The 13,040-nt window shown below is 57.0% G+C and overlaps 1 protein-coding gene across 1 annotated transcript in view; it reads left to right on the top strand.

Moving 5' to 3' along the window:
• The first annotated feature begins 362 nt into the window (after window positions 1-362).
• Window positions 363-13,040, top strand: part of GABRB3 (gamma-aminobutyric acid type A receptor subunit beta3) — a 32,917-nt gene continuing 20,239 nt past the window's right edge. The window contains exons 1-3 of the mRNA XM_059677974.1: window positions 363-566; window positions 680-771; window positions 988-1,055. Of these exons, the coding sequence (XP_059533957.1) occupies window positions 487-566; window positions 680-771; window positions 988-1,055 (240 nt within the window). The 5' untranslated portion in view covers window positions 363-486. The remainder of the gene's footprint in view (window positions 567-679; window positions 772-987; window positions 1,056-13,040) is intronic.

Here is a 13,040-nt window from a genome sequence, read left to right as displayed (position 1 = left end):
GGTGAGGCAGGGCCCCCCCAGGGCGCCGTCAGCTGGGTCCGGAGCCGCCCCAGCGCGCGCGGTCCGGTCCGGGGCAGAGGCACCTCCGGGGCTGCACCCAGGGGCCTCTCTGCGCCGCAGCTGAACGGGGCGGGGAGGGGGGGTGCCTCCGCGAGCCGGTCGCCCGGGGAGGGAGCGGGGGAGGCAGGTCGTGGGCCCTCCGCGCCTCCTCCTTTGGCCGGTTCCCAGGCCCTAGGCCACCCGAGCGCGCGCCGGGAGGGCCGGGCTCAGCGCACCGGGCAGCCGGCTCCGCCTCGGCCCGCCCTGCCGCCGCCGCGGCCGCCTCCTCCCTTCGCTCCGCGCTCCTCCCCTCGGTGCTCCCCTCCCCCTGCGCCCTCCTCCGCTCCGGGCCAGCGCGGCGGCGGCGGCAGCAGCAGGAGCAGCCCCGGCTGCGGGTCGCGACGGCGGCGGGGCGCCCCCTCCCCCGTGCCGGGGCGCGGCGGAGGGATGTGGGGCTTCGCGGGGAGAAGGCTCCTCGGCTTCTTCTCGGCCCCGGTGCTGGTGGCGGTGGTGTGCTGCGCGCAGAGGTAGGGTCCGCCGGCGGCCGGGGAACGGGCCCTGCGCCCCGGAGCGCTGGCTGGCGCGCGCTGGCCGCCGCCTGACCCCGCTCCCCGGGCCCCCTTCTCCCCTCTCCCCGCAGCGTGAACGACCCCGGGAACATGTCCTTCGTGAAGGAGACGGTGGACAAGCTGCTGAAAGGCTACGACATCCGCCTGAGACCCGACTTCGGGGGTAAGCGGCGTGTGCGCGCGCCCCGGGGCACCGGCGGCGGCCTGGGCGGACCGGGGAGGCGGGGTCCGCCTCCTCCGCGCTGCGGCGAGCGGTGGGGGTGGGGTGGGGGCCCTGCTCCTGCGCCTCCTCCTCGGGGAGCCCCCTCCCCGCCTCCCCGGAGCCCCCCGCACTCCCAGGCCCGAGCCCGGCTGATCCCGTGTCGTGCGCTTCCCGCAGGGCCGCCGGTCTGCGTGGGGATGAACATCGACATCGCCAGCATCGACATGGTGTCCGAAGTCAACATGGTGAGTGCCGCCCCCCGGGGGCTGCCCGAGACCCTGCGCCGCCGCCGCCCGGCCCACGGCGCCCACAGGACCGGGCCTGAGGCCTCCTCCGCCCGGGCCCAGCCGCCCGGTTCCGGCTCCGGCTCCGGCTCCGAGGCGCCGGCCTCCTGCGCGTGCAGCGGCCTCCACCCGCCCGGGGGGCGCGAGGGGGTCGTCGTGGGCATCGCATCCGCGCGCGGAGGGTGCCGCCTCGCCTCCCTGCGGCAGGAAGGGGTCCCCGGCCGGCCTAGCGCTGCTCGGCGGGCCCCGCCGCTGGGGCTGCCGGCTCCTCCCGCGCTGGGTTCCCAGTTCCCAGGCCGCCTCCTTAGCAACAGGCGCCGGGGAGCCGGGAGGCGGGCGGGAGCCGTGGGGGCGGCTCGGATGCCCGGCATTTCGGGCTCCTGCGGTGTCTGTTTGGGAAGCGATGCGGGCAGCTGGCGGGGGCCTGGGCGGCGGCCTGTGGGCGCGGGCTGCCTCCGTTTCCCCGGTGCCGGTGGCCTGCCTGCAAGGCCGGCTCACGGGCGGGGAAAACGCGCGCACCCAGCGGGGCCGGGCGCTGTCAGAGGTGCTGAAAGGGCCGGGCCGCTCTGGGCAGGGAGGCCCGCTCCGAGCCTGTCACGGGAAGGGCTGCTCACGCAGCTGGGGGAGGGGGGGCTCCCTACTCCGGCCCGTGGGAGGCGGGGGTCCCCGTCCCGAGGGGCGACGGGGGGGAGGTGGACGCTCAGGCTCGGGCCCGGGACCACCGGGCGTCACCACGGTGCACAAGAACCCCCGTGACTGGCGCGTGGCCCTGCAGTGCCGTGCGCCCTGGGCAGCGTTTCCTGTTGGGTGGACACTTGGGGAGGAAGGAGCCTTTGCAAACGGGGCTCCTTGGGAAGCGATCACTTGGCAACTTTCCGTCCGGCCACATCCCGAGCTGACGGCGTGGGTCACGGGTAGACGCGACGGGCTCCCGGCTCGGCTCGGTGTGCGCGCCAGTCACGTGCGCAGACGTGTCCCCAAATGCAGGCTCCCAGGTGCTCACGCACCGGGGGTCCCGGTCCAGCGGGGGTGGCGCGTGGGGAGGAACGCAGGTGCCTCCTGGTTGTGGTGCGGCAGGTACCCTGTGGACAGTGTTTCGAGAAACTTTGCAATAAATCACAGACATGCAGACACTTGGAGAGACACACGGACACTGTGATTCCAAGTGCGTCGCCGCACGTGCTTACGCAGGGAGGCCGCGGTGGGTTTCGTAGGAAGAAATCTTTGGCCCCAGAAAACTGTGTGGGTTTTTTTTTTTTTTTTTGGTCAAATTTTCATGCTGAACGTCAATATTTTAAATTACGATAATGTGTGATTTTTAAAAAAATTTACCTTTCACTCCCCTCAGCCATTTCTACAAATTATAACAGTAAAAGTGCTAGAAAGAGACACAGAAGGAATATGACCTGACATGCATGACATTACAAATTAACATCATGCATAGTTTACATTTTGGGGGGGAGTGATTTTGTAAAAAGATATAGTTTATGGTCTAGAGAGAGAGGGGAACAACAACAACAACAAAAAAAAACCCCACACAACTTATATACTTAGGACCTACTCTGTCATCTGTGGCTTTCTTAACTGGGGACTTCACAGTCTCGAGTGAAGACCATTTTTTTATGGACGCTAATTGAATATTTAGTGGATCATTGTGTCAAAGGTCATTCTGTTGGACGACTTTAGGGAGAAGACCATTGATGTGGTGCTGTAAGAAGCCTGCACACTGTTGTGTCGGCCCGGACCGTGGACCGTTCTCTTTGCACTTATTTTTTTTTAATTTCTTGATTGATTAAGTTATCACATATGTGTCCTTATCCCCATATAACCCCTGGGTCCCCTGCTCATGCCCTCACCCCCCCGGGTGTCTGTGTCCATTGGTTAGGCCTATCTGCTTGCATACGAGTCCTTTGGTTGATCTCTTCCCCTTACCCCCACCCTCCCCTACCTTCCCTCTGAGGTTTGATGGTCTGATCGATGCTTCTCCGTCTCTGGATCTGCTTTTGTTCATCAGTTTATGTTGTTCGTTATAGTCCACAAATGAGTGAGATCATGTGGTATCTATCTTTCTCCGACTGGCTTATTTCGCTTAGCACAATGCTCTCCAGGTCCATCCACGCTGTTGCAAAAGGCAAGCGTTCCTTCTTTTTTACCGCAGCGTAGCATTCCATTGCGTCGCTGGACCACGGTTTTCTAACCCACTCGTCTGCTGATGGGCACTGAGGCTGTTCCCAGATCGGAGCTATGGTGAATTGTGCTGCTGTGAACATCGGGGTGCCTACTCCTTTCTGATGGGTGTTTCTGGTTCCTTGGGCTATAGTCCTGGAAGTGGGGTCGCTGGGTCAAACGGGAGACCCATGTTTAGTTTTTTGCTCTTTGCACGTAATTTTTAAGCTCGAGTTGCATAATGGCGGTGGCCTCACGTGGGTGCCTGCCGCCCTGGGAAAGTGCACCAATAGCTGCCCCGTTCATGGATTACGAGTCCAGGTGCCTCCATTTTCTCTGGGCCCCGTCGCAGAAAGGCCCATTGCAGACACACGCCACCACATTGAATGCCCTTTCACTGGAGGGCGGGTCCCAACGCCATGGTTACGCAGGACCCGTGCAGGCACACTACTGCATGCATGCTTGTGTGCGTGTGCGTGTGCGCGCTCACGATGGTAACTTCTGTGGCGTCTCTAGCCAGAAATGCGGCATAAACCACAACTGGGGATGGTTGGGGTTGGAGGCCGAAGGTCATTCATTGCTCAGATCTCATAGGGTTGGAGATCAAAGGTCATTCATTGGAGATCAAAGGTCACTCATTGGAGATCAAAGGTCACTCATGGGAACCGGCTCCCATGATACGCTGGAAAAATTGGATTTTCCTTCACATATTTGCTTCTGAGCATGGCTGTGATCGTGGACCTATGAGGATATTTTTCTTACATTTTATTAGTTGTGTTTTTTTTAATGTTTTTGTTGATTTTATTTTTTCGTGTGTGGGGGCATATTTTTATCTTAATAGAATAAAGACCCTTCTGATCACAGGGCTGCCTCTCCCCGGAGTGTGCTGGGCGCATGGAGGTGGGGCACCAGCGGGTAGTGGGCGCCCATCTACCAGGGAGGGGTGGGCAGGCGTCTCCTAGGCGACGACTAGTGGCATTAGATGCCTCTGCCTCCAAGTCCTGCAGGTTTTAGGGAGACCCATGTTAGGGGCCCACCTGCTGAGATCCTCGCTGTCTCCCACCATGGGGCCTGCCTCTCGCCATGGTGGCTGCCTCTCGCGATACTGGCTGCCTCTCGCGATACTGCCCGCCCCCAGCGATGTACCTACTTCGCGCGATACTGGCTGCCTCTCGCGACACTGGTTGCATTTAGCGATGGTTCCAGCCTCTCGCGATGGCGCCAGCCTCTCGGGATGGTGCGTACCTCTCCTTTTTCGTCTGTTTTTGTAGGGAAAGAACAGAGAATATGTGAGTATGAGGTTAACCATCACTCAGTCATCTTGTATAAAAACAGTATACATTCTATGGACGAGCTCCCTTCACCACCTGTCCTGTCCGAGACAACTGAATGTCGTTAGGTTATGAGACTCAGTAAGACATGGCCTTGCGTTCAGGGTGTTGTAGCCGCCAGAGGAGAGATGCCAGGTGGTTGTCACAAAAAGCAGGAGCAAAAGAAAGGACCAGCCCGGCCGCGTGGCTCAGTGGGTGAGCCTCGACCTATGAACCAGGAAGTGAAGGTTCGATTTCCGGTCGGGGCACATGCCCGGGTTGCGGGCTGGATCTCCAGTGTTGGGGCGTGCAGGAGGCAGCCCATGTCATCGTTGATGTTTCTATCTCTCTCCCCTCTCCTTTCCTCTCTGAAATCAATAAACATACATTTAAAAATTATATTTCAGTTGGGTGAGTGGGGCAATAGAAGTGGCTGGAGGCAGATGTTTGGGTTAGGGAAGAAGATGGCAAAGGCAGGGATGGTTGGATAGGGGGTGGTGGAGGCGATTGGGAAGATGAGATTAAAGGGCAGGACCAACCCCTGTTCTCCTAGGCCCCTTTCCGCCGCGCCAAGGGTCGCAGATGCTAATTTTCAAGAAATAAGGAGCCTGTAAATGTGTGTGAGTGTGAGTGTGTGTGTGTGTGTGTGTGTGTGTGTGTGTGTGTCTTTTTTAAAAATACATGATTGACATGATTTGAGCTGTGGTTTAAGATGAATATTTTGGCCACAATGTAAACTTAGAGGAGTGAGGGCAATGAGGTAGAAGAGAGACGTTTACAAGGACATTAAGGGTCACAAAGATCACGGCAGGGCCTTCCTTGACATTCTCATTGGATAGGACACCCTTCTCAGGGTTTCATTATAAAGGGTAGTATGTCTCCTTTTTTGTCTCCTCCAAAAGGGCAAATTGTCTCCTGGACCGGGGGGTCGACTAGGAGTTCAACCAGGGGGCGGGGGGTTGAGGGGGAAGGGAGAGAGGCCGGTCCCGTCGTCACTAGGGACCCTAGTTTAGTGATATATGTAAAAATTCACCACTGAATGAAATAGGTGTGTGTAAAACGTGTGTATCTCAAGGTGGGACACGTATGTGCTTGCGCATGAGTGTTGGAGGGGTGGCTTATAAAATAATCATGGATGTTGCTAACAGTAATACCGTCCCTTTTTAAACAATTGCAAAGCGAAATCTTGATCTGCCACCAGTGCCCCCAGAGAGCGCCCCCGGGTGCAAACAGACAGACAGACAGACAGACACATTCTGCGTTTCCACGCAGGTATCATCACACATGCTGGTGTTTTGTAGAAACATCGAAGGATGGAGTCCAGAACTTGGACATTTAACATTCTTGCTCATTGTAACTTGTTTCACGGGTAATGGAGAGAGTCTGCATTTTTGTTGTTCCCCATCTTTCAAATTTTCCTTTTCCCCACCTTTTAAAAATTGGTTTTAGAGACAGAGAGAGAGAGGGAGGGAGAGAGAGAGAGAGAAAGGGAGAGGGAGAGAGAGAGAAAAACATTGATGTGAGAGTGAAACATGGACCGGCTGCCTCCTGTACCTCCCCTACAGGGGATCGAGATCGCCTGCAACCCAGGCGTGTGCCCTGACCGGGAATCGAACCGGGACCTCCTGGTTCCCAGGCCAATGCTCATCCACCGAGCCACCTGGCGGCTGGGGAGTGTTCCAAAAAGCCGCCCGATGGCATTGCCAGTTTCAGGTTCTCTTCCCAAATCGATGGGAACATCTAGCCCCAGGCAAGCCGCTTACACTCCCTCGGTATTCCCATCCCCGGCCTCCCAGATGCCTGTGGCATGCCCACAGAATCGGTTCCAAAGCGATCCGTCTACAGAGGAAACCATGAGGAAGACGGGGACACACACACACACACACACACACACACACACACACACCCGCGGCCACACCGACACGTGGGAGAAAGCCACCCTCCACGGGTTTCTTCCCGGGAGGCAGGGAGGGCCCTCCTCAGAGCTTGCATTATGAATCCTCGTTAGCGTGTTAAGGGCTGGGGATGTGCGAATGCTCTTATTATTACTAAGCGCGCCGGGGGATGACTCAGCAGAAAGGAAAAAAGTGTTTCTCTGACCCAGTTAGGGCCGGGAAAGGTACGGCCGCGTAAGGCCCGGGCGGGCGGGGAGTGTGCTGGCCGCGGGTGCCAGGTGGCTGCCACTCGGGAGGGCAGGGTGGGGCCGGTTAAGCACATTGTTCTCACGGGCGGAGCGTTCGTTTCGTGCATAAGTTAGGACCGTGCATCGAGACGGGGCCGAGGATAAGGGAGTCCAGGGTGGACCTCTGAGATGGATGAGCTTAATACCTTACATAAGATGCACCGTTCGGAGGGAGGCTTGTATTGAATATTAGGAGGAGCCTTGGGGAGTGTGCAAAGAGAATGCCCTTCTGTATCTCCCCTCAGAGAGGTTGTAAAGCTTTTTGTGGCTCCGTTTTTTAAATAAACATATATACATATATATCACATATATATATAATTGATTTCAGAGAGGAAGGGAGACAGAGAGAGAGAGAAACATCCATGATGAAAGAGAATCATGGACCGGCTGCCTCCTGCACGCCCCCAGCTGGGGATCGAGCCCACAACCCGGGCAGGTGCCCCGGCCGGGAATCGAACCGGGACCTCCTGGTTCCTAGGTCGATGCTCAACCACTGAGCCACACCAGCCAGGCACGGCTCCATCTCTTAACAGGCGGAGGTCACACGCTTTGTCCCGTTGCGAACGACCCCATGTGCTGGGCTCAGGGAGCGTGCGGTGTGTTGCACGCGGAGGTAAAGTATTTGGTCTGGTGCCAAGCTGCTTGTTGACTTATAAAACCTTCCCGATTCTTCCCAAGGAAAGCGCTGTGGATTCGGCATTTGGTTTTGCACCATCTGGCGCCCGTGGTACCTCTGCTTCCTTCCTCTGGGAGCCGAGCCCTTCTTTCTCTAGCGCGTTTTGCACCGAGTCACGGGCGCTGCTGCTGCGTGGTGCAGCCTGCTGACCGTTCGGAATCTCTCAGGTTATTGTGTAGAGCGCGGCGAGATGTCGCTCAGGGACATGAGCACCAGCGGTTTGCTGCCATTCTGGCCGCTGAAATGCTTCTGGCATCGTGTCCTCTGTGGTCATCAAAGCTGATGACCAGCCCGGTGACGGAGGCGATGAGGGTGCTGACCTCTTCTTCTTTTAAAAAAAAAATTGATTTCAGAGAGGAAGGGAGAGGGAGAGAGAGAGAGAAATACATCCATGATCTGGGGGATCGAGCTTGCAACCCAGGCACGTGCCCTGACTGGGACTCGAACCCCCACCTCCTGGTCCACGGGTTGTCGCCCAACCACTGAGCCACACGGGGCTGTTTTTAAAAACAGTTTCCTGTAAATCTATCATGATTTCAAAATGAAAACGTAAGAATTCTGAAGATGCATGCATCTACATATAACGACGCTATGTCTAAATGTAGATAGCATACGTAATAAACGGATTTTTTGGATAATAAAACTGGGGGATCGAAGATGTCAGGGTCATGAGTCTGAGACTAGTTAAACAGATTTAAGGAAAGTGCTTGTGTCTGTTGAATATAATTTCCAATGTAGCTGATACCTGTATTTATTTCTATAAAGAGGCGTAGGTTAGCCCTAGCCAGTTTGGCTCAGTAGTTAGAGCATCGGCCTGCGGACTGAAAGATTGTGGGTTCAAGTCCAGTCAAGGGCATGTACCTGGGTTGCAGGCTGGATCCCGGGGCCGTGGTTGGGGCGCGTGAAATGGATGTGCCTCTCTCACATCCATGTTTCTCTCTCTCTCCGTCTCTCCCCCTCCCTGCCACTCTCTCTCAAAATCAATGGGGAAAAAATATCCTTGGGTGAGGATGAACACTAAGCAAAGTTTAAATTTTAAAAACAGTATAGGATGAAAAGAAATGTGTGTTGGAAAAGAAAAGAAATGCGTGTTACCAAAGTAGTTCAAATGTCCATCCAGCCTATCTAATCTCCTAAGTGAGATATCTGAGAATTTTCACGCTTGGTCTTAGTAGTAAATGCAATTACTGAGCGGCGAGGCCCTGATCCGCCTAACTCCCGTGGAGAAGAGCTCGGGGATCGTGCTATTTATACGCCTCATTCAGACAGCCTCGCCCTGTGTGCAAGGTCTCCTGGAGCTTGGCTGGGTGTGTCGGTGGGAGACTCGGTCTCACGCACACGGAGGACGTTACTTATCTCAGAGAGGCAGGGAGGGGGGTGGGAGAGAAAGAGAGAAACATCCATGAGGAGAGAGAATCGTGGATCGGCTGCCTCCCGCACACCCCTTACTGGGGCTCGAACCCTCAGCCCGGGCCTGTGTCCTGCCTGGGAATCGGATCGTGACCTGGTTCATAGGTCGCCGCTCAACCCCTGGCCACGCCGGCCGGGCCTGAGTTTTCTCACTGTGGGACGCCATGACCCGCCCCCTGATCCAAGGGCTCATCTTGGCCAGAGAACCCAGTGTTCTCCGGGGGAGCAGAGGACCTTTTGAATGATATTCCAAAGGTGGAGAGCGTTCGTGTTGTTATTAAAATGAAGCCACTCTCCTGGGAGACTAATGATACAGCAGCGGAGCGGAGAAGCCCAGGGTAGGTGAGGCTCCGGCCGACCCCAGAGGCAGGCACCCACGCCCTTTGGGAATAAACCCGGAGTCCTAGATGGCTTTCCCAGTGAGCGTCCTACCCCTGAGCAGATGACCTCGCCTGGGGCCTCGGTTTCCCCGTCGATAAAAAGAAGTAGGGTTGCCAAGGTGATGGGTAAAGACGCTGCCAGCCTTGAAATGCTATTGGTTGGGAGGGCTGACCCTTCATGTCGAGTTCAAACGAATCAATGGCCTTAAAATGTTTTCCCTTCAACTCCGAGACCCTCTAAGAAGTGAAGGTGGGAAGCCAGTCTTTAAAAATTCATTGATTGATTTTAGAGACAGAGGAAGGATCAGAGAGAGAAGCATCGACGTGTTGTCCCACTTATTTATCCGGGTGATGTTGCTCTCTGTCTCTCTCCCTCTCCCTTCCTCTCTGTCTCAGATCAGTAAGGACATATTTAAAATAAAACTGGCAACTGTCCAATCTCCTCCTATTCGCCCTCCAAAAGGTATCAGATATCACTTCAACCGCAACTCCCCCCCACCCCTTATTCATGGTGAGAATTCTGGTCATGAATGTTTACACTATTTCACGTAAACCTTCTGTACACACACACACACACACACACACACACACACACACACACACGGCTGAGTACCCGTCCCGGAGAACGTTCCAGTTCCGTCAAAAGGAAGCGAGGTTGCTCACGTGGAAATGGAAACAGAAGTTGGAGGGAAAGCTGGGGATTAAGATAAAGCCTAAACATTGCAACCTGGAAACGATACCTTCAACACACCGAGGCGTGCCGATACTCCAAAGATGCCATCTGCTTTCTCCTGTCAGAAAGCGTCCAACGCACTTCCATCTCGTCACGGAGTCAAACCGAGGCCTCAGACCCGGGATTCCCACCAGATCCCGGCGGTGCGGGGTTGGGGGTGGGGGCCGCCATTTCAAACGTAAGCAAGCACTTCATTGTGCAAACCTTTCATTCACCTCCCACCCCCCAGAGGTACTCACCGGAGGTGCTGAGCCACCTGGGGACACGTGGGCTTCCGACTCGAGGCCTGGGGGGCCGTGGGGGCCGGGCGGGTGGGACCCGGGAAGCTACCCTCCAGCCATGGGCGAGAGAGCCCACCTCCCGACGCCCACAGGGCCCCTGCCCGGGCCTCATCAGCCCGATTACTCAGGGCTCCTCATGAGTCAGCTGAGGCCAGCAGAAAACAACAGCCCCACTGGCGGATTTCACCTGGGCCCGAGGTGCTCTGGGAGTTCTGGGTCGATGTGGGAACACCTGAGCCGGGAGCTGGGGTTCAAGGAGCGCTTCTGAGAGCCTCAGGTGGCCCACCCCCAGGCCTGGGCTCCCAGCCCTCCATGGTCCCAGGGACAGAGGTTCACATTCCTCACGTGGGAATGCAATCTGCAATCTTCTTGTGTGTGTTTTTAAATGAGTCCCAGTCTGTGCCGGCCCCAAGCAGTGCCTCTCCACATGGGACCTCATCTGAGCTCCTTTCCCACCCAGACAGGAGCCCTCCACAGAAGCTAGGAGCTAGAAGAAGTGGGGCCGCTGGGCTCAGAGCTAAGACAGTTGGGGGCCATGCAAAGCTAGCCAACAGGATGGAGGCTGGCAAGCCATGTCCTCGAGATCTCTGCGTCGCTATTGTTTGATTTAATATATTTTTATTGATTTCAGAGAGGAAGGGAGAGGGAGAGAGAGAGAGAACCATCCATGGTGAGAGAGAATTACGGATCGGCTGCCTGCTGCACACCCCCACTGGGCATCGAGCCGCAACCTGGGCATGTGCCCCAACGGGGAATTGAACTGTGATCTCCTGGTTCATAGGTGGACGGTCAGCCACTGAGCCACGCCGGCCGGCCGGGCTGAGAACATAATCTCTGGCGTGGCCGGTGTGGCTCAGGGGGTTGAGCACTGCCCTGTGCACCCAGAGGTCACTGGTTTGATTCCCAGTCGGGGCACCTACCTGGGTTGCGGCCTCAAATCCCAGCAGGAGGCGTGCAGGAGGCATCTGCTGTTTCTCCTCATTGATGTGTCTCTCTCTCTCCCTCTCCCTTCCTCTCTGAAATAAAAAAATATATATATTTTTAAAAATAACTTAATGGACCTGCAGAATGACGCTCTCCCCCAGCCCCCACCCCCGGGCCTCCCCCTCCAGCCTTGCCCAGAGCTGGTCTTCTGCAAACTGCCCTGCGACCCCGCCTCTGCCCTGCCCTCTCGCCCGCACGCCCTCGGCGCGGCGCTATATTTAACCGGCGCTCTGTGTCTGAGACCCGCCTGCTAGGTGGCTTTGTCGTTTTTCGCAGGTTGCTTTTCTGGGGATGTGTTTTATCTCCCGTGAGGCAGGTGACGGTTCCGTCTCTCTCTTCTCAGTTGTCCTCTCAACACTTCGTGTTCAGTCCTGGCCTGTGGGCTCAGGGGTCAGAGCGTCGGCCGCCAGACAGAAGGGTCTCGTGTTCGAGTCCCGGTCAGGGCACATGTTGGGGTTGCAGGCTCCCTCCCCAGTAGGGGGAGGGGTGGTGCAGGAGGCAGCTGATGGATGTTTCTCTCTCTCTCTCTCCCTCTCCTTCCCTCTCTCTCTAAAAGTCAACTAAAAATCCTAAAAACACAACGAGAAACGAACCAAAACCAAATCGACGTCGGTGTCTCGGGGCGCCTGGTCCCAGGGAGGACGCGGCTTGTGCTCCGGCCCCAGCGCTGTCGTTTCTGAGCGAGTCCCCGAGTACTCTTCAGGGTTATGTATTGAGCCCATTTGCATTTGCCAAACCGGCTTTCTTCCCCAAATTGGCTTGTTAAATATCACTGTGGGCCATAAGGGGGGAAATATTTTAAGGAAGAGAAGACACGGGGAAGAGAACGGGTCCAGGAGGATAAAAGACACACACACACACGCACGCACGCACACACACGCACGCACACACACGCACACGCGCGCTGGGCAATGATGTAAGACATGTTTGGCTGAATCGGTGGTTCGGATATTACTGTGGGATTAAGAGGTCAATAAAACACTCCCCCTCGTTCCCTCTCGGAACCCACTGAGACAGGGATCAAGCCAACCGAGGAGAAATGAAGACGTAGGGCGGATTGCCGGGGAGGCCTGGAGGCCTGCGGCGGGGAAGGCATCCCTCGCTTCCCGGGAGACAGGGCCAGAGGCCACGCCCCAAGGGCCCAGGCTAACTCTGCTCCAATGGACGATGGACGGAGGGGTGACCCCAGGCCCCGGGGGGAGGAGTGACCGCCTGGCACCGTCGGATGGGAGGCTCCGCTCACCCTACCCCCGGGTGTGTCTTAGAAGGAACAGGGCGTGACCTGGGCCTGTGAACAGAGGGGTGGGTTTTTAGGGAATCCTGTCATGGGGCAGTCGTTTAAGAAAACTGCACATGAATCTACTCCTTCTACGTGGAATCCAGGCCATTTCATCGGCTTCATTCTGAGCCACAGGAACAGCCCACGGTGCCGGGCACACACGACCTGCTAGAGCCAGTCATTTTAAAAGTTGATTTTAGAGACGGAGGGTCAGGGGGAGAGGGGGCGAGGGGGCGAGAGGAACACCAGTTGTTCCACTTGCTGATGCATCGTTGGCCGATTCTCTCTGTGCCCCAACTGGGGGTCGAACCCACAAGCTAGGCGTGTGGGGAGAGCACTCTAACCGACTGAGCTTCCCGGCCAGGCCTCCAAACTCGTCCTGAACGGGGGTTCCAGACTCCCTGCCTGCGTGCCCCGTCCTCTCCCGTGACCCGCTGGTCCTCAGGCCTGTGCTCCCCACTTCCGGGTGCGGCCCCGGGGCCGGACCGGCCAGGCTCCGCCTTTGAGCCGCTCGGGTCTAAGCAAGTTCGTGAGCCCTGGCCTCC

This window comes from Myotis daubentonii, chromosome 21, assembly GCF_963259705.1.
Source record: "Myotis daubentonii chromosome 21, mMyoDau2.1, whole genome shotgun sequence".
In the NCBI taxonomy this organism is placed as follows: domain Eukaryota; kingdom Metazoa; phylum Chordata; class Mammalia; order Chiroptera; family Vespertilionidae; genus Myotis; species Myotis daubentonii.
The sequence above is the reverse complement of the archived record's forward strand: the minus strand, read 5'-3'. Positions and strand labels throughout refer to the sequence as shown.